This window comes from Purpureocillium lilacinum (assembly GCF_023168085.1).
Source record: "Purpureocillium lilacinum CBS 284.36 DNA, scaffold_7, whole genome shotgun sequence".
NCBI lineage: Eukaryota > Fungi > Ascomycota > Sordariomycetes > Hypocreales > Ophiocordycipitaceae > Purpureocillium > Purpureocillium lilacinum.
This window is the reverse complement of record NW_027072117.1, coordinates 1481178-1502979: the sequence shown is the minus strand read 5'-3', so window position 1 is coordinate 1502979 and position 21802 is coordinate 1481178. Positions and strand designations below refer to the sequence as shown.

The 21802-nt window shown below is 59.9% G+C and overlaps 10 protein-coding genes across 10 annotated transcripts; 4 read left to right on the top strand and 6 right to left on the bottom strand.

The window, feature by feature from the left end:
* Positions 1-270: 270 nt before the first annotated feature.
* On the bottom strand, positions 271-1552 carry PLICBS_009352 (60S ribosomal protein uL4; the record flags this gene model as incomplete). Its single annotated transcript, XM_018324965.1, has 3 exons — positions 271-973; positions 1038-1188; positions 1348-1552. The coding sequence occupies 3 exons, from the start codon at positions 1550-1552 to the stop codon at positions 271-273; spliced, it is 1059 nt and encodes a 352-aa protein (XP_018176359.1).
* Positions 1553-2155: 603 nt separating this feature from the next.
* Positions 2156-4873, bottom strand: PLICBS_009351 (uncharacterized protein; the record flags this gene model as incomplete). The annotated part of the gene is made up of 2 exons (XM_018324964.2): positions 2156-4730; positions 4797-4873. The coding sequence occupies 2 exons, from the start codon at positions 4871-4873 to the stop codon at positions 2156-2158; spliced, it is 2652 nt and encodes an 883-aa protein (XP_018176358.2).
* A 1443-nt stretch (positions 4874-6316) lies between these two features.
* PLICBS_009350 (uncharacterized protein) lies at positions 6317-6790 on the bottom strand (the record flags this gene model as incomplete). The annotated part of the gene is made up of 1 exon (XM_018324963.2): positions 6317-6790. One exon carries the CDS (start codon positions 6788-6790, stop codon positions 6317-6319), a length of 474 nt encoding a protein of 157 aa, XP_018176357.2.
* Positions 6791-7809: 1019 nt separating this feature from the next.
* PLICBS_009349 (translation elongation factor Tu) lies at positions 7810-9249 on the top strand (the record flags this gene model as incomplete). Its single annotated transcript, XM_018324962.2, has 3 exons — positions 7810-7978; positions 8035-8063; positions 8122-9249. The coding sequence occupies 3 exons, from the start codon at positions 7810-7812 to the stop codon at positions 9247-9249; spliced, it is 1326 nt and encodes a 441-aa protein (XP_018176356.1).
* A 785-nt stretch (positions 9250-10034) lies between these two features.
* On the bottom strand, positions 10035-10464 carry PLICBS_009348 (40S ribosomal protein S29; the record flags this gene model as incomplete). Its single annotated transcript, XM_065601613.1, has 2 exons — positions 10035-10224; positions 10403-10464. The coding sequence occupies 2 exons, from the start codon at positions 10462-10464 to the stop codon at positions 10035-10037; spliced, it is 252 nt and encodes an 83-aa protein (XP_065457685.1).
* A 575-nt stretch (positions 10465-11039) lies between these two features.
* On the top strand, positions 11040-12212 carry PLICBS_009347 (protein disulfide-isomerase erp38; the record flags this gene model as incomplete). The annotated part of the gene is made up of 2 exons (XM_018324961.2): positions 11040-11553; positions 11608-12212. The coding sequence occupies 2 exons, from the start codon at positions 11040-11042 to the stop codon at positions 12210-12212; spliced, it is 1119 nt and encodes a 372-aa protein (XP_018176355.1).
* A 195-nt stretch (positions 12213-12407) lies between these two features.
* PLICBS_009346 (uncharacterized protein) lies at positions 12408-12777 on the bottom strand (the record flags this gene model as incomplete). Its single annotated transcript, XM_018324960.1, has 3 exons — positions 12408-12496; positions 12564-12666; positions 12733-12777. 3 exons carry the CDS (start codon positions 12775-12777, stop codon positions 12408-12410), a joined length of 237 nt encoding a protein of 78 aa, XP_018176354.1.
* Positions 12778-13363: 586 nt separating this feature from the next.
* On the top strand, positions 13364-15931 carry PLICBS_009345 (uncharacterized protein; the record flags this gene model as incomplete). The annotated part of the gene is made up of 1 exon (XM_018324959.2): positions 13364-15931. The coding sequence occupies one exon, from the start codon at positions 13364-13366 to the stop codon at positions 15929-15931; it is 2568 nt and encodes an 855-aa protein (XP_018176353.2).
* Positions 15932-16280: 349 nt separating this feature from the next.
* Positions 16281-18276, bottom strand: PLICBS_009344 (uncharacterized protein; the record flags this gene model as incomplete). The annotated part of the gene is made up of 2 exons (XM_018324958.2): positions 16281-18102; positions 18164-18276. 2 exons carry the CDS (start codon positions 18274-18276, stop codon positions 16281-16283), a joined length of 1935 nt encoding a protein of 644 aa, XP_018176352.2.
* Positions 18277-20855: 2579 nt separating this feature from the next.
* Positions 20856-21431, top strand: PLICBS_009343 (uncharacterized protein; the record flags this gene model as incomplete). The annotated part of the gene is made up of 1 exon (XM_018324957.2): positions 20856-21431. One exon carries the CDS (start codon positions 20856-20858, stop codon positions 21429-21431), a length of 576 nt encoding a protein of 191 aa, XP_018176351.1.
* Positions 21432-21802: the final 371 nt, after the last annotated feature.

The window sequence follows — 21802 nt, the reverse complement described above, 5'->3', positions numbered from 1 at the left end:
GGGGGCATCGGCGGGCTTTCCATCGCTTCTTCAACATCAAGCGCATTGCATGTAACGACCTGAGGTGTACTTTTTTTTCGTTCACGATTCAATGTCCTTGTCAAGAGGTTCACGCACGGACGCACATACACAATAGTGATCGTCAAATCTCTTTTTTCATTCAGAGCTCGACCGTCAAGAAGCCGTTACGCCTCGAAACTAAACCGTTAAAGTACCATGCCCTCCCCGAAACACTCCTCTCAACCACGCTGCACACCCAGCGGGGCCAATTTACTGCTGCTTCTTCTGCGACTCCTTGGCGAACACGGAGGCGTAGGGGTTCAGGCGCAGCATGACCTGCTTGTTGCGCAGCGGGTTCTTCTTCTGGACGGCGCCGCGGCGGGTGATGGCCTCGCCCTTGGGGGCGTTGAGGGAGCTCTGGATTTCGGAGCTGTTGATCAGGCGGGTCAGGTCGGCCTGCGAGACGACGTTGGACGGCAGCAGGAAGTCGCGCTTGTGGGCCGAGGCCTCGGTGGTGGAGCCGTAGATGTCGTCGAGGGCCTTGAAGGCGGCCGAGGTCCAGACGATGAAGCGGCCCAGGTGGCCACCGGGGGCAAGCTGGAGCAGGTTCAGGGCCGTGACGGGGCAGGTCTCGACACCGGGGATGTTGCGGAAGCCCTTGACGAGCTCCTTGCCGTCGGCCTCGGGGGCGTAGACGACCAGGGGGCCGCGGCGCTGGCGGTGGCGGCGGCCACGGAGCTTGCCCTTGCCGGCGCGGAGCTTCTTGGAGCCCTTGACCTTGGCGAGGTCGTCACCGGCACCGACGGCCTTGAGGAGGCCGAGGGAAGCAGCGGTGCGGCCCATGGCGCCGGCCTCGAAGAGAGCGGAGTCGACGACCAGGGGAACCTCGGGGATGTTGGAGACCTGGTGGCCGCGGGCCATCAGGAGAGGGGCGGCAGCGGAGGCAGCCAGGGCGGAGCAGGTAGCGTAGCGCCTGGAAAGATATCGTTAGCATTTCTGTTCTGTGGCTGTGAGCCGGTCTTTGGGTTGCCGCTTACTTCTGGCCCTGGTTGACCTTGACGTGCCACTTGCGCCAGATCTTGGTAGGGGCGAACATGCGGCCGGAACGGCACATGTTACCGAAGGCAGCCTGACCGGCACGGTGAGTACCACCACCAGAGACACGGGGGATACGGGCGACAGCGCGACCTGTGTTTCCAAATGTCAGCCCCAAGCCCAATCGACTTATACCCAGAGGCGGCGGTGCAGAGAGAAATGCTTGAAAATGCTCTTCGAGGCAGTCGCCCAAGTAGCATTTTTGCAATCCTCCCTGCCCGCCCCTCCTTCTCAGATCCGGGTTTCACTAACCAGTTCCCCAGGACTCAGCAGAGGTCTGGTGACCGGCCTTCTCGCTCACGGAGTACGGCTGGCGCTTGTTCTTGGCCATGCCCTTGTGAACCTCCTGGACGATGTCCGGTCGGATAGGGCTGGTGAAGACGGCGGGGATGGCGTGGGTAGCCCCCGTGGGAGCACCATCTTTGCCGATGATGGAGACGGTAGGTCGCGAAGCCATTGTGAAGATGAGACTTGGACCTGCAAGTGGGAAGAGATGTTAGTATCGGTTCGAATTGGGTCGGGCAGTCTACGCTGCGGCGGGCGTGGGATGCTCACCTCGGTCGTCGGGCGGCGTCGAAATTTGGTGATGCAGATGGAGGTTGCAATCCGCGCGGCGATAAATTTCACCTGGGAATTTTTCCTTGCGAAAGGATTTGGTGGGCGGAGACCCTAAGCCTGAGGTACGTACCTTAAGCGAGGTGGGTCATGCACACGTGATTGAAGATGGGATCTTGGGGGCTGTTCGAACGGTGCGCCGACACAGTGCTCACGAAGCGTGACTGTGCTCAAGCAAGTTAGGAAAAGACCCCACCTTGCCAAACGGCTCACTCCACAACGAACCGCCCTACCATTTGAGGATGCGCTCTCGCCATGATACTGAGACGACCAGTGGTTTCGTAAGGTCAACAGGCGGCAGCTTGATTGTGCATAGAAACGATATCAAGATGGACTCTATCAATTCGTTTATCCCGTCATGTCGTTACGTCATTATGTAATATGCTACATGTCATCTCATGTCATGTCCGCAGCGTGGATGCGACTCGGCCGTTGAGGCCTGTCTCTACTCCCATCGCCGCCATTCCTTCACCAACTTTTCCACCTGCTCTTCCGTCCAGGCGTCGTTCCTCCTGGACCTATCAAGCTTGAGAAGCTTCTCATATATCTCCGTCTCGATGTCCCGCCTTTCTAGAACTCGATCTTTCAGGTATGCCGGGTCCTTTCGTCGACAAGCTTTAAAAAAGACTTCCCTCATCCGCGTCGAGTACAGCTGGCAGGTCGCAGAAGGCAGTTTCTGCGGCTTCATGTAAAAGTTTTGCGCGAGGCTGCTCCCTTCCTCGATCTTGGGCTGGACTGTATCGTTGAAGCAAGCGGTGCAGACTGTGAATTGCGGCAGGAACTGCATGATGTGCCAGTATCCGTCAACCACGGGGCTGTCTTCGCGGCAGTCTCCGCCAATGCTCAGCTGCTGCAGCTCCTTGGCCAGTCTGGCAACATCTGGAGCCTTGTCGTCCACGAATGCCTTGTCAGACGTTGTTTCGAGTGCGTCAAAATACAGCACAAATTGCTCCCTCTTTGGCATGAAGTGCAATGCGCAAAGGTCTCTCGAGGGCTCCGATCTGGGTTCCAAGGGAACAAACAAGCCAGTGAGGTTCGGTAAAAGGACCTCGACCGTTCTCGCGCACTCGTAACAGACTGCAAATTCAGGCACCGGATGCTTTGTGCTTGGGTCTATGACAGTGAGCCAGGTACGCGTCGCCTTGCGGTTGCCGGGGCAGGTCTCGTTGCGAATTGAAGTCGCGACATTTGCCACTTGATGCAGGAGTCGCAAGTCCGCAGTCTTGTGCTTCAAAGTCAGAAGCCAGGCGATTCTATACCAAGCAGACGACCCGAAATCGCAGGCGATCGCTTCGCTTGTAGGTCGGAGCATAGGCTGGAACTGAGTTCGGAACTCAGACCTGGCAAATACCGTCTCGTAGCATGTCGGACAAATGTTGAAGTTGGTCCGCGGTAAGGTGAGCCAATCCACTAGCCCAGCTATAGGCTTTGTCCGTGGGCACTCTGGCAGCCCTCCCGACTCAGCATGCTCCTTGCTCTCGGAAAACCTGCGATACGAACCCATTCGTCTGCCATTATCGACACGCAGGCCATCTTTGGCGGGGTCGAACGCGGGCGGCTGCCACGTCGGCTCCTTGGGGGTCGCCGCAGGTCCTACCGTCTTCGAAGGATCCATGGGTCGATCTGAAATGACTGAAGACGGCTCGGGCATCGATACAACGGGTATTGAGACCGGTGCAGCCATATGGTCCGGCGCGATCTCCCCGTCGTCAATGCCAAGGCCGTGATACGCTATATCATCGTCGGGATAGGGCAATGGCATCTTTGCCTCGGATGGGCGACTTCTCTCAGCTCCTGGCAGCGGAAAAGTGGCAGAACCGCGCGGTGTCATTGCGGCAGCGGTCGCGCCGGCGGCTGCTGTGGCGATTGCTGCTTGGCTCGGCGATGGGAACGGAAAAGTACCAGTCCGAGACGGTGGTCTGGCCCTGTCGCCCTCATCACCATTCCTTTCTGGTCGAGTGCCGACGGGCGGACGATCCTGCTGGACAATGACGGGCTTCTTTGGCGTGTACGGTGCCTGCGCATCTTTGCCGTTTACATCACTAGAACGGCTCTGTTCCCGTGACAGGATTGGCGACTTTGGTGGTCTGTCAATATCACCGCGGCTGTAAGACTGTGAGGTTTCCCTCCTGTCACCGCGGCTGGACGAGGTCTCCTTGCGATATCGCGAGTCGCTCACCCAGTCGTTCGATTGCCTCCTCGATGGCTTCCTATTCTCGAAGCTCGTCTCCGACCGCCTCGCCGATGGCGCGTCGCGACCGTTGTAGTAATAATACTTGTCGTCTCTCCTTCGCGCACTGCCCTCGTGGTAGCTTTGGCGACTGGTCGATCTGCCACCAGAGTTCGATGACTGCCCTAATCCTCGGTAGGTCTTTTCTCGCCCACCGGCCCCGCTTGATATGATATCCGGAGACAGCAGTTGGTCGCCGTATGGACGGGTCTGGCGGGGGAAAAAGTAGTCGGGACGACTGGCACTTGCAGAGGACTTGCTCCGATGATGCTCTGGTGCTCGGTCCGCACGAAGTTCCGTCTCGATGGGCGGCAGGTCCTGCCTGCTTCGGCGCCGCTCAAAGCCGGGTCTCTCACTGTTGGTGCGAAGGTGCTCCTTGGGGGCACCGGAGCCGTGCTGTCGATCAGGCTGCGGTTTGGTGGAACCATTCACCTCGGGGCTAGGTGACTTGGGGGCTCGGCCTTGGGGGGTCTTGGCTTCGGGGCTCGCCTCCGAAGCTTTGGGAGGATCGTTGAGAATCACAAAGCGCCGTTCAGGGTTGTACTCGTGCACTTCCATGATGATGGGGTTTTGGTCAATGTCACCCCGTGACTGGGGCTCCTCATCGGAGGACTCTCTGGCACCCGAGACGCCATACTCTCGGGCCAATGAGTCGGCCTCATCTTCTACGCTCGGGGCCGGTGGGTAGGAATGTCTCGAGCGAGGAGCAGAGCTGATTGACCGAGGAATGCGGTCCTCTCTGGCCGGGCCAGGTGAGGGGAAACGTACTGCCTCTGGTCTTGGCGAGGACCTGTCGGGCTGTCAGCAAGGGGCGCCGGATCCACGTTGAGGAGAGGAGCGCGGAGGGGTGACTGACGGGGCTGTGTTCTTGGCCCGCGAAGAGGTGAAGTACCCCGTCTGCAAGAGGTTTTGAATGTCGAGCGAGTCGCTCATACTGCTGTCTGCTTGTCTGCCCGGGTGCTATGCATCGCAGTATCGGAGAGGAGAAGGCAAGACGGGCGACGATGTTCGTGCGGTGGAGACCGAACGCTGGCGCTGCGGCGTATCTCGCTGTATGGCAGCTGGGCCAAGTCGTGGATGAAGTCGAAGACGTGTCGGCAACAGACCGGCAGGAGCTAGTGCGAGTGCAAGTCCAGGTGAGCCAGCGCCGTGAGACAGGTGACGATGTGGCGTCAAACGAGCTATGACTGGCGGTGGCCGCGAACAGGTTGCTGCTGATCGACGACGAGTCCCGGCAGACAAGAGGGAAAGCAAAGGTAAAAGGATAAAAGGACGGCCGGCGCGACGGAATGGACGAAACTCCGCGGGAGCAAGACGGGGCCAGACGGGAGACGGGACGAAGCGAGATGGTTGTTCAGTCGAAGATGCAGCCAACCGTGGGAGGCAATGACGATGCGGGTGGGCCGTGGCCCAGTTAAAGGGCCGCAAGCCACTCAAGCATAGGCTGACTGCACGGGCGGACATGCGATTCCTCACGGCGACCCCTCCATAGCCTCCAGGGCTCCGACGCTGAGCGGTGCCCGCTGCGGGCGGACGGCTGTCCCCGCTCCTGGGCGTTGACAGCGCCACGTTTGCCGGAGCTAGGCGGTGGTGCAGTGCCATCCTCTTGCCAGGTGGTCCACAATCTGGGCATTACCCTGCACAGTAGCTGAAGTGAATCAAGTGATGGCCTCTGTCAACCCTGCCGAGCATACCTATGTACATGATGGATGCCCACCGGCAACAACACCTGCAGTCGCCATGCGGCCAGCTTGCAGTCGGGACGGTTGGTTACACTGCATGCAGTCATCAGTCTGCGCAGAGAGGCGACGCGGCACGTGGCATCTTGGCTCCATAAGCTCTCAGGCGCGGCTCTTCGAACTGTTCTCGCACGACAGGTCTGTCTGAACTGGACATGTCAGGCAGAGAGGCTGGGCATGCGTTGTGGATGGTGATTGCTCGACCGTAGCCACGCGACATCACGCAACACCATGCAATTGAGCCTCAAGAGCCGGCACAAAATATTGATCGCGTTCCATCACGCGCTGGTGACGCTGTCGTCACACCGAGCCTTCACCCAAACACCTCGGGGAATAAATGCGCAGTGAGACGGCGCACTCGGGCAAAACCTTCTCTTACTCACCGTAGGCACCAGGTTGCTGACCAAGACGCATATTGCCTGTCAAGAAGCCGATAAAGGCGTCCATGTAGTGACGATTAAAACTGCTGCACGTACCCAAATCGCATGACACAAAGTCATGGCTCTCCCTGATGCCCAACATGGTTAATCGACTCCTCCAACCGATGTAAGCCTTGTCCTATCTCACATCACAGCGCAACCTTGCCTTAGCAGTACACGGATGATACACAAGTGAAGCCCTCAGAAATCAAGGCGCCTCAGTCCTCCAAAAACTCCTGAATGTCGGCGTCCTCGTTCTCCGCAGCCCGCCGCCTCTCCTCCTCCTCGAGCAGGTCCTTGAGCATCTGCCTTTGCCTCACGCGCGCCTTCTGGCCCCAGTCAGCGCCGGTGCCATCTCCCTCGTCCTCCTCGTCGTGGACCATGAGCTTCTCCTTGATGCCGCGGAATTCGTTGGGCGAAATCTCCGCCTGAGCCGCGTCCTTCTCACGCGACTTGGCGTCCTCCTCCTCCATCTTCTTGACGGCGCCCTTGGTGGCGAACTTCATGAGGTGCGGCCGCAGGAGCATGTACCCGCCGACGATGACGATGAGCCGGATCCATCCTTGCGTCGTCATGCTGGAGAAGCTGCTGGAGAGGTTGTTGGTGGCATTGTGCCCGTACTCGGCGAAGCGAGCCACGAGCTTGCCAAGAGCGTTGAGCTCCGGCTTGCCTGAGTCTGTTTGCTGGGACATGGCGGCAGTCTGTGGTAGGGAGGTATCGAGACAGTAGAGAGGTGACGATCTGGCGACCAAGGGTCCGACTGCAACTCTCAGGCGGTTATCGCGGTGACGCAAAAATGTTCGCGTCGAGTGGATCCCAGCCGGTGCCCTTGGGCGGCAGCAAGGGAGAGAGTAAGGAATTGAACTGTACAGCGCAACGGAGGAAGGCAGATAGGGCGGTGGCACAAGGAATGCGAGGCGCGAGGTGGACCGACTTTGTCGTGCCGTCAGTTGAGGTGCAAGATGAAGAGCGGTTGTGTCTCACAGAAAGCCTGTCCATGAGCGACGCCACGAGGACGGTTATATGTCGCAGGCGGACCCTTGAGGCGACTGTGGTGCCAGCTGGTTGTGCCCGCTAAAGCGCCACTCTGGCAATCTCTGAGCGGCTGCGCAGAACGCTCCCGACTGTCCCGGCAGTGCGCTAAACGCCCCGTCCAGCAGAGCCGTGGCAGCCGACGCAGCACAGGGGAGGACCACCCAGATTTCTAGAACGCTGCAGGGGTCCGCAGGCGCTCAATCGGTCCATGGACAGACAACCTGCAATTGCAGGCGCTCTGAGTGGCCCGGCCGGTGCGCGCTGGCCGCCTCGCGCTCCCAATCGTCTGGATGCCCGCATGCACTCGTGCGCCGTTTCCGTCGCTGGACTGTCGGACAGATAAAATAACGACGAGTATATACATTGAAAGCGAAAACCACACGAATCCCTTCTCGTTACTGAAAATGCCGTGCATGACGCGCAGAGTGGCTGCTGGCGCATCAACGGCTTACACCAAAGGCTTGCCCACGCGTGATCACGTGACGACCCTGCCAATTGAGTCGCCCCCCTGGCCTACCGTCGGCGCCGCCAGGCACGGGCAGCTCAAAAATTTTGGAGTTGGTGATTTCGCTCGGCCATCTCCAAGCTCAACCCCCCGAATACCTCCAACGTCTCCTCTCCGCTCCGTCCCGTTCTCTTCTTCCCGGTTCTCTTCGTTTAATACCTTCGGCTCAAAATGTCGGCCGCTTTCAGATCCGTCGCGCCGTTCCTGCGGACTGCGCGACACGGCCTCGGCCGAGTCAACCCCCTTCAGTCCGCCATCAAGAAGCAGAACGCCTCGGGCATCCTCAACATCTACCGCACATACGCCGTTTTCGAGCGATCAAAACCCCATGTCAACATTGGTACGGAGGCGCTGCGATTTGACCGTCATTTGACTGTGCGCTGACGATTTTGATAGGCACAATTGGCCATGTCGACCACGGCAAGGTGAGCTCGCGCGAATTGCCTCGCGACGGTGCGCCTCGGGCTAACTCAGTATATTCAGACCACTCTCTCCGCTGCCATCACCAAGCGCCAGGCCGAGAAGGGCTTCGCCAACTTCCTCGAGTATGGTGCCATCGACAAGGCCCCCGAGGAGCGCAAGCGTGGTATCACCATCTCGACCGCTCACATCGAGTACTCGACCGAGAACCGCCACTACTCCCACGTCGACTGCCCTGGCCACGCCGATTACATCAAGAACATGATTACCGGTGCCGCCAACATGGACGGCGCCATCATCGTGGTCGCCGCTTCCGATGGCCAGATGCCCCAGACCCGTGAGCACTTGCTGCTCGCCCGCCAGGTCGGCGTCCAGAAGATTGTGGTCTTCGTCAACAAGGTCGACGCCATTGATGACCCGGAAATGCTTGAGCTCGTCGAGATGGAGATGCGCGAGCTCCTCACCACCTACGGCTTTGAGGGCGACGAGACCCCCGTCATTATGGGCTCTGCCCTCATGGCTCTGAACAACCAGAAGCCCGAGATTGGCCAGCAGAAGATTGACGAGCTGCTCGAGGCTGTCGACTCTTGGATCCCTACCCCCGAGCGTGACCTCGACAAGCCCTTCCTCATGTCCGTCGAGGATGTCTTCTCCATCTCTGGTCGTGGCACCGTCGTCTCTGGCCGTGTCGAGCGTGGTGTGCTTAAGCGCGACGAGGAAGTTGAGCTGGTCGGCAAGGGCAAGGAGGTCATCAAGACCAAGGTTACCGACATTGAGACCTTCAAGAAGTCGTGCGAGCAGTCCCAGGCTGGTGACAACTCTGGTCTCCTCATCCGTGGTATTCGCCGCGAGGACGTCCGCCGCGGCATGGTCGTCTGCAAGCCCAACACCGTCAAGTCCCACACTCAGTTCATGGCCTCGCTCTACGTCCTCACCAAGGAGGAGGGTGGCCGCCACACCGGTTTCCACGAGCACTACCGCCCCCAGCTCTACCTCCGCACCTCGGATGAGTCGGTTGACCTGACCTTCCCTGAGGGCACTGAGCCCGGCAAGATGGTCATGCCCGGCGACAACGTCGAGATGATTGTCAGCATGACGCACCCCAACGCCATCGAGACCGGCCAGCGCTTCAACATCCGCGAGGGTGGCAAGACTGTGGCCACTGGCCTGGTCACTCGCATCCTGAAGTAAGAGGACAGGCGAGTTGACGTGCAGGAGGGGGTACCTTTAGGAAGTGTAAGAGGGCGGAAAACGAGAACCCATCGCGTGTTGACCTCGGATGGTCCGCGGCGCAACGGACGTCTACGACGGACCGAGTCCCATGTTTCGAGTCAGGCTTGGCTCTTGTATATCACCCCGAGATGGGACCTGAGGATCTCCACTCTGCTTCTTCCCATTGTCTTGATATGTGTACTTTAGACGGACAAGGGGGAAGGCAGTAATAGATGATGCAAATCTACACGCTCACCAATATTTCATCACGGGGTTGGCTGTGATTTCAAAATTCAAGTGTCCGAGACTGCAATCATGAGGTCACAGCGAAGAGCCAGGTTGAAGGTGGTGCGATATGGTCGTCAGCCTCGCATCAGCGGCAACCCGGCTCTCTCTCAGGCCTTGCGTGATCAAGAGGGCGCATTCGTCACGGCTTCGCATCAAAATGTCCGACAAGTGGTAGGTCCAATGTAATTGGTATTCGTCTATCCTCGGAGGACGTTCGTCAGACGCACGATCTTCCTCGAAAACCAAGCAAGCCATTAAACTCCGGTTCCAAGCGGCCGCCGCTCTCTGAGAGATGTTCGCGAGGCCATCATGACTGCTGTGCCGTCAAGCATGCATCATCCTCCACCCGTTCAATGCTTTCGATTCGCCCCTCCCCAAGCCGTTTTCGTTCCTCTCGGAATCGGGATGCGCTTATCGGTACTGCAAAAGGAGACGGACGCGGGTCAGTCCAGCCGTTCTCATTAAAGCGGGAAGATTCAAGGGGCTCGTAGATCGGTCGGCGTGTCGCGGCGTTGGTTGTCGACGTTCGGTGAGTGCGATCCAGAGGCAGGCATCTTTTTGCTCACCTTGTTGAAGCCAATGTCCTTGGACTTCTCGCGGAAGCACTGACGGCACAGGTTGAGGTCGTACTTTCGGATCAGACCGGCCTTGTGCTTGCAGACGCGGCTGTAGAAAAAAACAGCATGTTAGCACTTTATTCCTTCGACGCATGGTTCGTTTCTCGTGGTCGGCGCGCCGTGTCACCCATGCCGTCGGTGCGGCGACGGGCGACGGGCCAGCGTGGGGGATTGACGATGATGTTCGCTCGATGCGGGAGGGACGGGACGGATGTCAAATTTCGTACCAGCTGCGAGAGCCCTTGCCGTAGGTTCGCGGGCGCGAGTTCCAGACGCTTTCGTGAGACATGATTGTGGTGCTTTGGGTTGTGAGTTGGCCGAAAGCTGGGTGTCGTCGTGCTGGAGGGTTGGGAGGATTTCGCGGAGGGATGCGAGAATTGGCGGGCGGTAAATTTTGTGTGAATTTCTCGCGCCGCCCGGCCAGGCGATTGGAGGGTTGGCAGCCCCAGCCCGTGTGCCCGGCCAGGGCTCCACCGTGCTGGTCTCAGGTCACGTGCGAGGACAATCCCTGGCCTAGCGCCTGGCCAGGGCAGGGCGGCTGTTTGAGCGGCATGCGGCTGTGTCGGTGGCGCTTATCGTCACGTGCGGCACGCTTTGTTCTCGCCTTATCATGCAGGAGTCGAGACGGCAGGGCGAAGCTTGCGTGGGGCTGGTTTGGTCCCTGACAGCTAGTAACTCCGCTGAGCTCATCATTGCCAACTGGCATCTTGACGTCTATTTCAAAGCACCCGCGGGAGCCTGTACCTTCCGCACATTGCTTCTTTGAAAGACGCCGCCCAGGTACAACATTGCATCTGTATTTGTTCTCGAAAATCACCTCTGACATTGCCATCTCCAGCCAATTCATTACTGAACCTCGCCGTCATGGTTCTCATCAAGAGCTTCGTGCTCGCCGCCGTGGCCGGCCTGGCGGCCGCCAAGTCCGCCGTCATTGACCTGACGCCCTCCAACTTTGACAAGGTTGTCCTTAAGTCGGGCAAGCCCACTCTTGTCGAGTTCTTCGCGCCCTGGTGTGGCCATTGCAAGAAGCTCGCTCCCGTCTACGAGGAGCTCGCCCTCGCCTTTGAGCACGCAAAGGACAAGGTGCAGATCGCCAAGGTCGACGCCGACGCCGAGAGGTCTCTGGGCAAGCGGTTCAACATCCAGGGCTTCCCCACCCTGAAGTGGTTCGACGGAAAGTCGGACAAGCCTGAGGAGTACAACGAGGGCCGTGACCTGGAGAGCCTGTCTGCCTTCATCAGCGGCAAGGTCGGCGTCAAGAACAAGAAGAAGCTCGAGCTGCCCAGCAGCGTCGAGATGCTCACGGATGAGTCGTTTGCCAAGACGATTGGCGGGGACAAGAACGTGCTGGTCGCTTTCACTGCCCCGTGGTGCGGACGTGAGTGATTGTGATGTTTAATGCCCCAGAAAGGACGCTAACTGTGAGATCAAGACTGCAAGAACCTCGCCCCCACGTGGGAGACTCTTGCTCACGACTTTGACAACGATGAGAATGTCGTCATCGCCAAGGTTGATGCCGAGGCGCCCAACAGCAAGGCCGTCACCGAGAAGCAGGGCGTCAGCTCGTACCCGACCATCAAGTTCTTCGCGGCCGGCAGCAAGGACGGCGTTGCGTACGAGGGTGGCCGTTCCGAGGACGCCTTCATCGAGTACATCAACGAGAAGGCCGGCACCCACCGTGTCCCTGGCGGCGAGCTCGACACCGTCGCCGGCACGGTTGCTTCCCTCGACACTCTTGTCGCCAAGGTGCTCGGCGGTGATAAGATCGCCGACGTCGCTGCCGAGGTCAAGAAGGAGGCCGAGAAGCTCAAGAAGGATGCTCAGTACAAGTACGCCGAGTACTACGTGCGCGTCTTCGACAAGCTCAACAAGAGCGAGGGCTATGCCGCCAAGGAGCTTGCGCGCCTGGACGGTATCCTCTCCAAGGGCGGCCTTGCTCCCACTAAGCGTGACGAGATCAAGCGCAAGACCAATGTCCTGCGCAAGTTTGTCGAGAAGGTTGCTGAGAAGGCTGAGGATGCCAAGGAGGAGCTCTAAGCTTTCATAAAACTTTTCCGACAACTGTAACAGTACCTTGGCAATAGGGAGCTCAAGGATAGACACCTGTCTACGAGTATGCTGTGAAAACGATGAATGAGAATTCAAGCCTTGCAACAATATGGTTATGCTGGCTGTGCCAAATGGACCGTCTCCCTTGCGCTTCCGCCGTGACATTCTCTACGTGACAACACCTTACTGGGGCTTTGACGTGCCTCCTTCCTGGTTCTTGCTTTCTAATAATGCCGACTCAAGGTTGTCCAATCTGCGCGACATTTCGTCCACTTGTGGCGGTCGCACCGCTGTTAGCAAGGACTTCTTGGAGCGGTAGCCGGACGTGGCGATGCGTACTCTTGGCAAAGATCTCTGAGGAGACGCTGGCAAACTTGTTCGACAACGTGTTGAGCAGGTCCTCGACGGCAGCGGAAACATCTGCGTTGGCACCCTCGGGCGACTGGGGTTCCGTCGTCAGGGCTGTCTGCATCAAGGGTGAGAGGCTTCAGCGCGATGGGACACGTACAGTGGCCTTGTCGGCTGTCTTGGACTCGGTGTCGCTGGAGGACATGCTGGCGGCGCAGTGAGGAGATCTGGCCGTTGAGAAAGGTCGCTGATGAGTGGGAGCAGCCGTGACTCTGAAAATGAAGCCTGGCTGAACGCGATGCGGATGCAAACGAGAGAGAATGCTGAGCAGATTGAGGGTGATGGCACTATGTGTTGATGATAGTGAGGCATGAGCTGAGGTGGTGACGGGCGTTTGCTACAGGGCCTATAGCGCACTCCACCGACACACCAGGCCCCCTGTGTCTCAGTGGCAGCTGAGTGACATTGGCACTGGTGAGGGGCTCGTTCAAGGTCCCGTCCCGTCTGGTGGGGGAAGACACGGACGCTACTCCAACTCCGTCTCGTGGAGCTCCAGCCACTGCACTGGCCTTCGTCATCGTACCAGCCCGAGACACACCACCACCACCTCACACGAGCATCTCTACATCCATCTATCAACCCGGACACGTGCGACGCGAACCACGATCGGATGCCACAAATGGCGTCGTAGCAGCCGAAAGCCCCGACAGACAAGACATGACGCGATAAAGTCGCCGCGGTCCAGCCATATCGAATTGTATACGAGGAAGAACAGCGACGCCAACGGCGACATGCCGCAACAGCAGCCGCAGCACCAGGCTGCGGGACTGCTCCTGCTGCTCTTCCTCCTCTGGAACCTCTTCCCGGAGGGCGAGTACCAGAACCAGTCGCTGGCGCTCTCCGAGCTCGCATCGAAGCGTCTCGAGCGGTACCAGGATGCGCTCGAGGTGCTCAACCAGACTCGCTGGGGCGACTTCCGCCCGCGCCCCGACGGCGTCGAGGCCAACGCCGCTGCCGACGACGGCTCCTCCTACAGCTACGTCAATCTGACGGGCTTCCGCGAGCAAGACGGCTTCGCGTGGGATGACCTCGAGCTGTTCCGCGAAAAGGGCCTGCGGCTGAGCCGCCACGCGATCCCGCCCGTCGGCGGCAAGCAGCTCTGGGACGCGGCGCAGGGAGAGCCCGTATGGGCCAACGCCTCGGGCACGCTGCACGGCGACTGGGTGCGCCGTCCGGGCTCCTCGCCGCGCACCTACGACAGCTACAACCTCAGCCGGAGCGTTCCCGGTATGGACTGGGTCGGCGACAGGGCCGACTGGGCGCGCAACATCACAGGCGAGAGCGGGCGCATGATGCTCCGCCTCGAGGGCAACAGGACGGTGCAAAAGTACGACGAGGTCGCCGAGGGCAGCAACCCGCTCTCGGGCGGCATGATCCGCCACGTCAGGGGGTATGCTACCATCGAGGACACGATGGGCTCCGGGCTCAACTGGGAGATGCGCCTCTGGGGCCTGCAGTGGCCGCGGCAGGGCGTGGTCCTCATGACGACAACGAGCGAGAAGTTTGAGGGCATATTCGGCCTGCCGCACCTCGCGCCGAGTGCCGACTTCTTCCAGTCGGCGCAGATGATGCTGAAGCGCAAGCTGGCCCGCGTCGTCAGGCGCAAGAGGCGCAACCTATACGTCGACCAGAACATGCCGTGGAACTCGGACGTCGACAATGCCATGTACACGGCCTTTCCCTCGCCGCACTGCGAGTTTGTGCTGTACGGGCAGGTCCACCCGCCGCTTCAGCAGGACGCGGGCGTCGACGCCGAGCACGCCGAGGACGTGATCCGGGCCATCGAGTCGGAGCTGCAGAAGCCGCTGGGCGCGCCGATCCACTCCGTCTCCAAGCTCCAGATGTCGACCGTCATATACTCGCCCGACTGCGGCTTCTTCCTCGAGTCCAAGGGCCCGCCCGACTTCCCGCCCGGCGACTCGGACCACCTCGTCGGGATGAAGACGGAGGTGCACACCCACCAGGTCAAGACGTGGATGCTCGTGTACGCGCTCGTCGTGTTCGCCCAGGTCGGCTTGCTCAAGGACCAGATGCAGGAGTCGTTCACGCCGTCGACCATGGGCCGCGTGAGCTTCTGGACCGTCAGCGCCATGGTCATCGTCGACGGCATGACCTTTACCGCCGCCGCCACCTGGGTGTCGTCAGCCATGGCGACGTTTCTGCCCACGCTGGCGCTCATGTTCGCGTCCTTCCTGTCCATGACCATAGGTGGCAGCTTCTTGGCCAAGATCCATGAGGTGCAGCTGCCTGAGAGGAACCGGCGCCGCGACCAGCAGAGACAGACATCGAGCGGCACCTCGACGGAGACTACGAGCTCTGCCCCGTCGGCGCCCCTGACGCCAAACCCGACAGGCGCTCTCCTCCCCGCGCCAGTGACCGCACCGCGATCTACCCGCTTGCCCCCAGATCAGGGCCCCATCATCATCCCGTCCGATCAGGACATATCTGCCGAGATAGCCGCGGCAGCATCTGCCGTGCCCCGGCCCAACATGGTCAGCAACACCACCACGACTCCCCCGCCCGCCCCTCACCGCCCGGCGCAGACCTTCCAGGCCATCATCGGGCGCTTCATCCTCTTCAGCCTCTTCGTCTCCTTCCTCGCCATCTCGTCGGTGACGTGGTACTCGCGCCCGCGCGCCCTCCTCCTCAACGCCTGCGCCCTCGCCTACTTCTCCCTGTGGCTGCCCCAGATCTGCCGCAACACGCTGCGCAACTGCCGCCGCGCCCTCAGCTGGCGCTTCGTCCTCGGCCAGTCCGCCCTGCGCCTCCTCCCCTTCGCCTACTTCTGGGTCAAGCACGACAACTTCCTCTACGCCCGCACCGACCGCCGCGCCTTCGCCCTCCTCTGCGCCTGGGTCTGGCTCCAGATCTGCCTCCTCGCCGCGCAGGACGTCCTCGGCCCCCGCTTCGGCATCCCCGCCGGCTGGGCCCCCGACGCGTGGGACTACCACCCCGTCCTGCGCGAGGACAACGTCGAGGCCGGGGGCCTGCCCATAGGCCTCGTCGCCGACGACGCTGCTGTTGCTCGGAGCCCCACGACCGAGAAGCGTGGCAGCGTTAGCGGCGGTGCTGGTCCTGCTGGCGGTACCAGGGCCATCGACTGCGCCATCTGCAGGGAGGTCCTGGAGGTGCCCGTCCTCAGCGCCGGCGAGGAGGAGGGACGTGTGGCAAACGTCTTCGCGCGTAGGCTGTACATGGTGACGCCCTGTCGGCACATTTTCCACACGGCGTGCCTGGAGGGCTGGATGCGTTTCCGCCTTCAGTGCCCGATATGTAGGGAAGAGCTGCCGCCTATATGAGCAATCAGTGGCTTGTACAAGATTGAGAGGAAACAGTGGTATATGGTATTAGCAGGCGCAGGTTTTTGCATTCGAATTGAAGCGATCCTCATTTACGTGATGGCATTGCACTTGGAACATCAAGTTCTTAAATTGTTGGCTACTGACAGCCAAAGTCTTGGCCCGTAATCGCCACAAACGCTTTCCTGTAGCGTGGGCGGCGCTGCTAAATGCCCGTTTGATCTCCCCAGATCATGTCCAGATCCAAAGCATATATCGTGATTTGAAATGACCCCGGAATGGGCATTCCCAACGCCGGGTATCAAAGTCCCGCTTCTTGATCATCCACAGCGGGAGATCAGTACTGCCATTACCAAGTGATGCGCGTCTTCCTGAAGCGATCATCTGGGCATCCGTCATACAAGGCTCGCGTACCGACGCGCAGATCGGCAAATCGGGCTCTGAGGTCGAAGTCGACCGTCTTAACCATGACACGCTTTTCCTCAGGGATCGGCCGCGTGGGCATTGTACCCGGAGGCGTCGTCTCATCAAACTCCTCAACCTCCATGATCCACTGGCCGATGTTGGCGGCCAGTTCGCTGTCCCACATTCCCTCCCGTCTGGCACTGCTCCTCAGAAGCAGGATGGCTTGTCGACGAAGGCGCGGCTCGCGACATTTTGTAGCCACAACAAAGAGTGGCGGTACGATGCCCATGTCGGCCGAGAAGCTGGGCTTAATGTGATGCGTGGGCAATTTGCCAGCCCTGAATGCGCCCTTGGATAGGTTATGCTGATGGTGGCAGAGGTCAGGGTTGGGGCAACGTTTGGCGGCGGCTCGCTTCTCGTCCGCCCCAACAACCTCCCAACCAAGATCGACAATGGCCTTGAAGTGTGGCATAAAGCCATCAAACTGCACCTCGGTGTCACAAAACATCATCATGAACAAGATGTTCGTGTTGATCTGGAACATTTTCAAGGCAGAGATAGCCGAGCGCTCTAGGTGATCGAGGCCAGGGTCGTGGCGGATTCGAAAGATCGGCTCAAAGGCTTCGGACCAGGCATCCAGCTGATCCTTGAAGCTTAAGCCGTACTGTTTCCACGACGCCGGCAGCACGTTGCTAGGATTGTTTTTGGCAATTTGCAAGCGCTCAATGAAGCGGACGAGCTTCTCACAGAGCTTGTCGGACGCTAGTTTTGCCTCCAAGACCGAGTCAAATCGATATGGTAGGCATGCCTCTGGGGAAGAGCCCGGAGAGCTTGTTTCGGACGACCCCGTCGATCCCGCAGTAGATTGACCCTGCGGGGCAAGACGAATGACATAGGGCTGTGGGAAATGGAAGGCCATGTCGTAGGATTTGGCCTGGATTGCCATCCGGGTGAAGATGACGACGAGATCCTCCTCGATGCGGCCGTTGAGATTTGAAGATTGATGGTGAGGATGACAGCGCAATTGCTCCAACAAGCTGAGGCCGGTTTGGATCTGAACGATTGCTTGCTTGTGATCGCCGATGAAGGAGTCGAAACAGGCGAGCAAGACGCTCGCCATGAGCCGGGTTCTGTAGGACCGTAGATTGTCGCCGGTGAGTAAGAGCATGGCATTGCAAGACTCGGAATACTGTTTGACGGCAACCTGCCAGTGGGCCACGACAGACTCCATCCGGTTCATCTTGCCCGCATGTGTAGCAGGCGCGGGCTGAGACGATTGCTCAAGGGTCTTGTAAAGAGCGCCGAGTGCCACCACCGCGTGCCGGATGGCATTTTCTGCGTGGCATTCTTGCAAGACACGCTGCGCCCAAAACGTTGAGTTGAAGTAGCCCGACAGCTCTGCAGCAGTTTGGACGCGGAACAACTCGAAATAGAGAGCTTCGGCGTTGACGAACTGTAGACCTGAAGAGGGTTGGTAGACGCTGGGCGAGGCTCCTATGGCACCTGGGTGAAGAACCGGGACCACAGGTCGTTTCCGCCTGTTGGCACGACGCGGCGGCAGGACTGTCGGCGCCCGAAACACGATGCCAGGAGTGTGACCCTGCACCGCTAGGGGCTGCGCCGTGGCGAGTGGCTTGGGCGCAATGCGTACGTCGGTCAACGGCCGATCGCTGCGACTAGGAGGCGGATAGCCAGTGCAGAGCTTGTTGCTCCTTTCACATTGGGTACAGGAAGGCCGCCTCTCGTCGCATTTGATGCGCCGCTTCCTGGGTTGGGTGTCAGCGGGGTAAACGGAGCATGTGTAGGGGACCACGACGGATGGCATACTTGCAGTTGGCGCAACCCGTCTTTACCTTGGGATTGCTCCTCCGGTTTCGCTTCACGGGTGCTTGTGTCGAAGGACCATCGGCAGATTGGTTCGCGGCTGAAGGCGCCGACATGGACGTCGAGGGTGCCGCGGATGTTGAAGCATCGGGTGGAGGGGGATGAGATGCCATCGTTGGCGACGTCGCAAATGGCACCTGCGGCAGGTCCGCTTTGAATTTGCGAGAGAGGGAGAAAGGAGGCTGTAATGCATGCAAGCGAGAACGGTTTCTTCAAGTTAAACGAGGGCGGAAGCGCTGGGGAGTCGAGTGTCGTGGCGGCCAATTGCCGCAATGACAGATATGATGCCTTGAGGCACGAGCAGGCGGGGGCGGTTGTGCTACATCAAGCGGCGGAGGTTGAGGAAGCGGAGGCTGCAGCGGCGCCGGGAAGAAGAAAGGACAGGCGCATGAGAACGGCAGCCAAGACGACGAGGTTGAAACCCGGGTGAGGAGTGCGAGGCGAGAACAGACGCACAAGATTTGACTTTTGTCAGTGTGAGCCTGTCCGGGGGAGCTGCACGGTTCCCTTTCGGGATGCCACTTGGGCTCGAGGCAGGGCAGGGCAGGGCAGGTACTCCGTGAGGTACTCCGTCGTCCGCCGTCCGTCGTCTGTACTAGGGCGATCGTGCCTGCCGTGTTTGCTGCCGGCCCGGTTGAACCGCTTGCGCCTGGCGCTCGCTCGAGTGACCTCACTTACGTTCCTTCCGTCGCAACGGCGGTTGGCACTTGGAAGCGGGCAGGCTGGATCAACGGAACGGGTGGGGGAAGGGAGGCCCGACGGAAGAGCGGAAGGAAGCAACGGCAGGAGGAAGAGCGGCAGGAAGCGTCGTCCAACGATCCAGTCTCCAAGAGCAAGGCGGTTGCCTTTTTTGTAGTGGACGGAGTGCTGAGGTGGGCAGTGGGAAGCGCCCCATCACGATGAGATGACGGGTGGCCTTGGGGTCCAGGGTCTCTGGAAGTAACCCCTCGCCGACCGGGAGCGCGGAGCTACATGGGCAAGATGGGATCGGTCGGGGGGTGCTTGGACGTTGAATGCGTCCAGCGCTAGTGGCGTCGCCGAGGGTTGGGTGCTGCCATCCGCGGATGCCTGCAGCATGCCCTCAAGGTTTCTCAAGTGCCGGGGGACCGGACTGCCTGAGTGTGCAGCAAGCAGCTCTGAGGTTGGTGGACACCTTCGCAAAGGTACAAGGCGAGGTGGGAATTGCGGCACGGAACCCTGGCCGACACTAGGCGTGCCTGGGGCGACCAACTCGGACATCTGAACGACGCCACAGCGCCCCTCCGAGCGTTCACGCGCCCGCTGCACGTCCCAAGATGCCCTCGCGCAGAGGCACCACCTTGCCTCAACGGCCGGACCAACAGGCCCGGACGGGCTAGCTGGCGATGCGACCGCATACTGGCATGTCCCGATCAGGCCATCGAGGATGACGAGGCAATAGTGAGGATTGGCGCTGCCGGGCGCGTCTCGGGGCAGCTAGCATGGATAAATGCCCAGGCTGAATTGAATGGCGCGATGGGCAGCAGCGATAAGTAATTTAGATGCTTCGCATCGCAAAACTAGCAGCGAGTACTACGTCTGCGATTAAATCCTACCGTGCTTGGCTGGCCGATGCGCGTGGTCATGCTTGTAGCCGTTGCGATCGAGCCGTCCCAAGCCAAGACCCGATGGAGAGACGACTAGGACGGGGCATCGAACCTTGACCACCAGGCGCCCTTAGCCCAACGGCCGATTAGAGGTACGTTTTACGAAATGTGGACAGAGGTAAAATGGTATGGAAATAGCAACGTGCAGCAGCGTGCAAGTCTGTCTGCGAGGCCTAACCAGGCGCGTGCTGCTGCATCGCGCACGCCGTCCAACCACGGCGGCAATCGGAGCAGTCCCTGAGATGCCGCCTGACCCATGCTGGCGATCTGGGGTGGCATCTCCTCCCGCGTTCCTAGCCGTCCCGACGTGCGGTTATATCTCCACTCCTCCATCTGGCGTGCCAGAGTAGTGGCAGCTACTGAAGCCACTGGGAAGCGTTTACCCGAGGTGCTGGCCGGCCGGACGGTTACGTACGTGCTATCGCGATGCGTTCCGTCTCTGGCTCTGAATGGCAACGGTTGTCTTGAGCTTGCGCGGGGTTGCGTCGCCCTAATGCTCCAGTAGTAAATGGGGCAAGGCAGCGTTCGCAGCTTGTTGCCCTGTGTCCATCGTGTGCATGTGAAGTGCTGCTGTGAGCATTGAGGATTCACCCATGGGTCGTCGGCGAAGCTCCCCATGAGAGTGAGTAGAAGATTCCATCAACAACCCAAGAACGGACAGCAATGCGCATGTGTGCTTGCAAGGATAGGTCAAATAGTCCGATGTCAACGTGCATACCGCAGCTCAAGCTGCCACGCCAAGGGCAGTCGAGGCCTTCTGGAAGGCGGCGCGGAAGTTTGCCGGACCACCGACCGGGCAGGACCCACAATAAAAGTTGCGCTCCAGAGTCCAGAGTCTCGGCGGCGCCGCGTTTGACGGCGCGACTCTCCGACGACACGACCACGACGACAAACGATCCTGCGACTACTCACCGGCGGCCCGTCTCGGTACTCAATCGCCGAACCCCTCGCGACCCTCGCAACACCCCTCGCGTCGCTCCGAGAACGCGCACAGCGCTGCCGCCGTCGCCATGGCGCAGGCGCAGCCCGAGACACAACCGCCTCTGCCCCCGCGGAACCCCTTCATCCACAATGTCTGCATCGCGGGCGCCGTCATCACGCCGCTGGTGATGATCCTGCCGCCGCGGAAGATGGACGTCCGATTCTTCGTCCTCTTCGGAACCTTCTCCCTCTGCACGAACCAGCTCGCGTACGAGTACACGGGACAGTCCATCTACGGGCGGTTCGGCAACCGCGTCGGCTCCGTCTTCGACTCGGGCCTGCCCGAGGGCGCGAGGCGGACGCAGCAGCTTCTGCGCGAGCAGAGAGAGCGCGAGGCGGCTGAGAAGAAGCGACAAGCCGAACTGCAAGACAAGAAGGACGGGCTGATGAAGGACATTTGGATGGGTGGCGAGGACGAGGACTGGTCCAAGAAGCGCGCCGAGGAGCATCGCAAGAGCTTCGAGGAGGGCAAGGGGCTGAGTGACATCATCATGGAACAGGTCATGGATGTCTGGCACGGGAACTGGAGGGCGGGAGCAAAGAAGGGCGGCGAGGAGGGCGACAAGTCGACGGGGAGCAGCACGGACGAGGCCCAGAAGAAGTGAGAGGAGCCGGGCGCAAGCGGGTGCATTCACGACTCGATGACTGGCGGCAATGTACAAACTGTATCACTACTTGTATGCATACTGGGGATGGGACGAATATCGACATGTGCATCTCCTACTGTTTGTTCAGAGTCGAGTTTGGCGTAGATACCTCGATAACAAGTCACGGTTGAGCGCAACAGGCATGCCTTGTGACTGACGCACTCATCATGTGACGCCGGGCTGTAACGGCATGGGATGCCTCTGTCTGGTGATTCTTGGAACATCATGTCATTACTAGGACGCTGTCCTGGGCTGTGTTGCCATTGTGTAACGCTGCGCGGACGATGCAACAGGCCGGACGCACGGTCTGACGGTGCCCCTGCTCGACG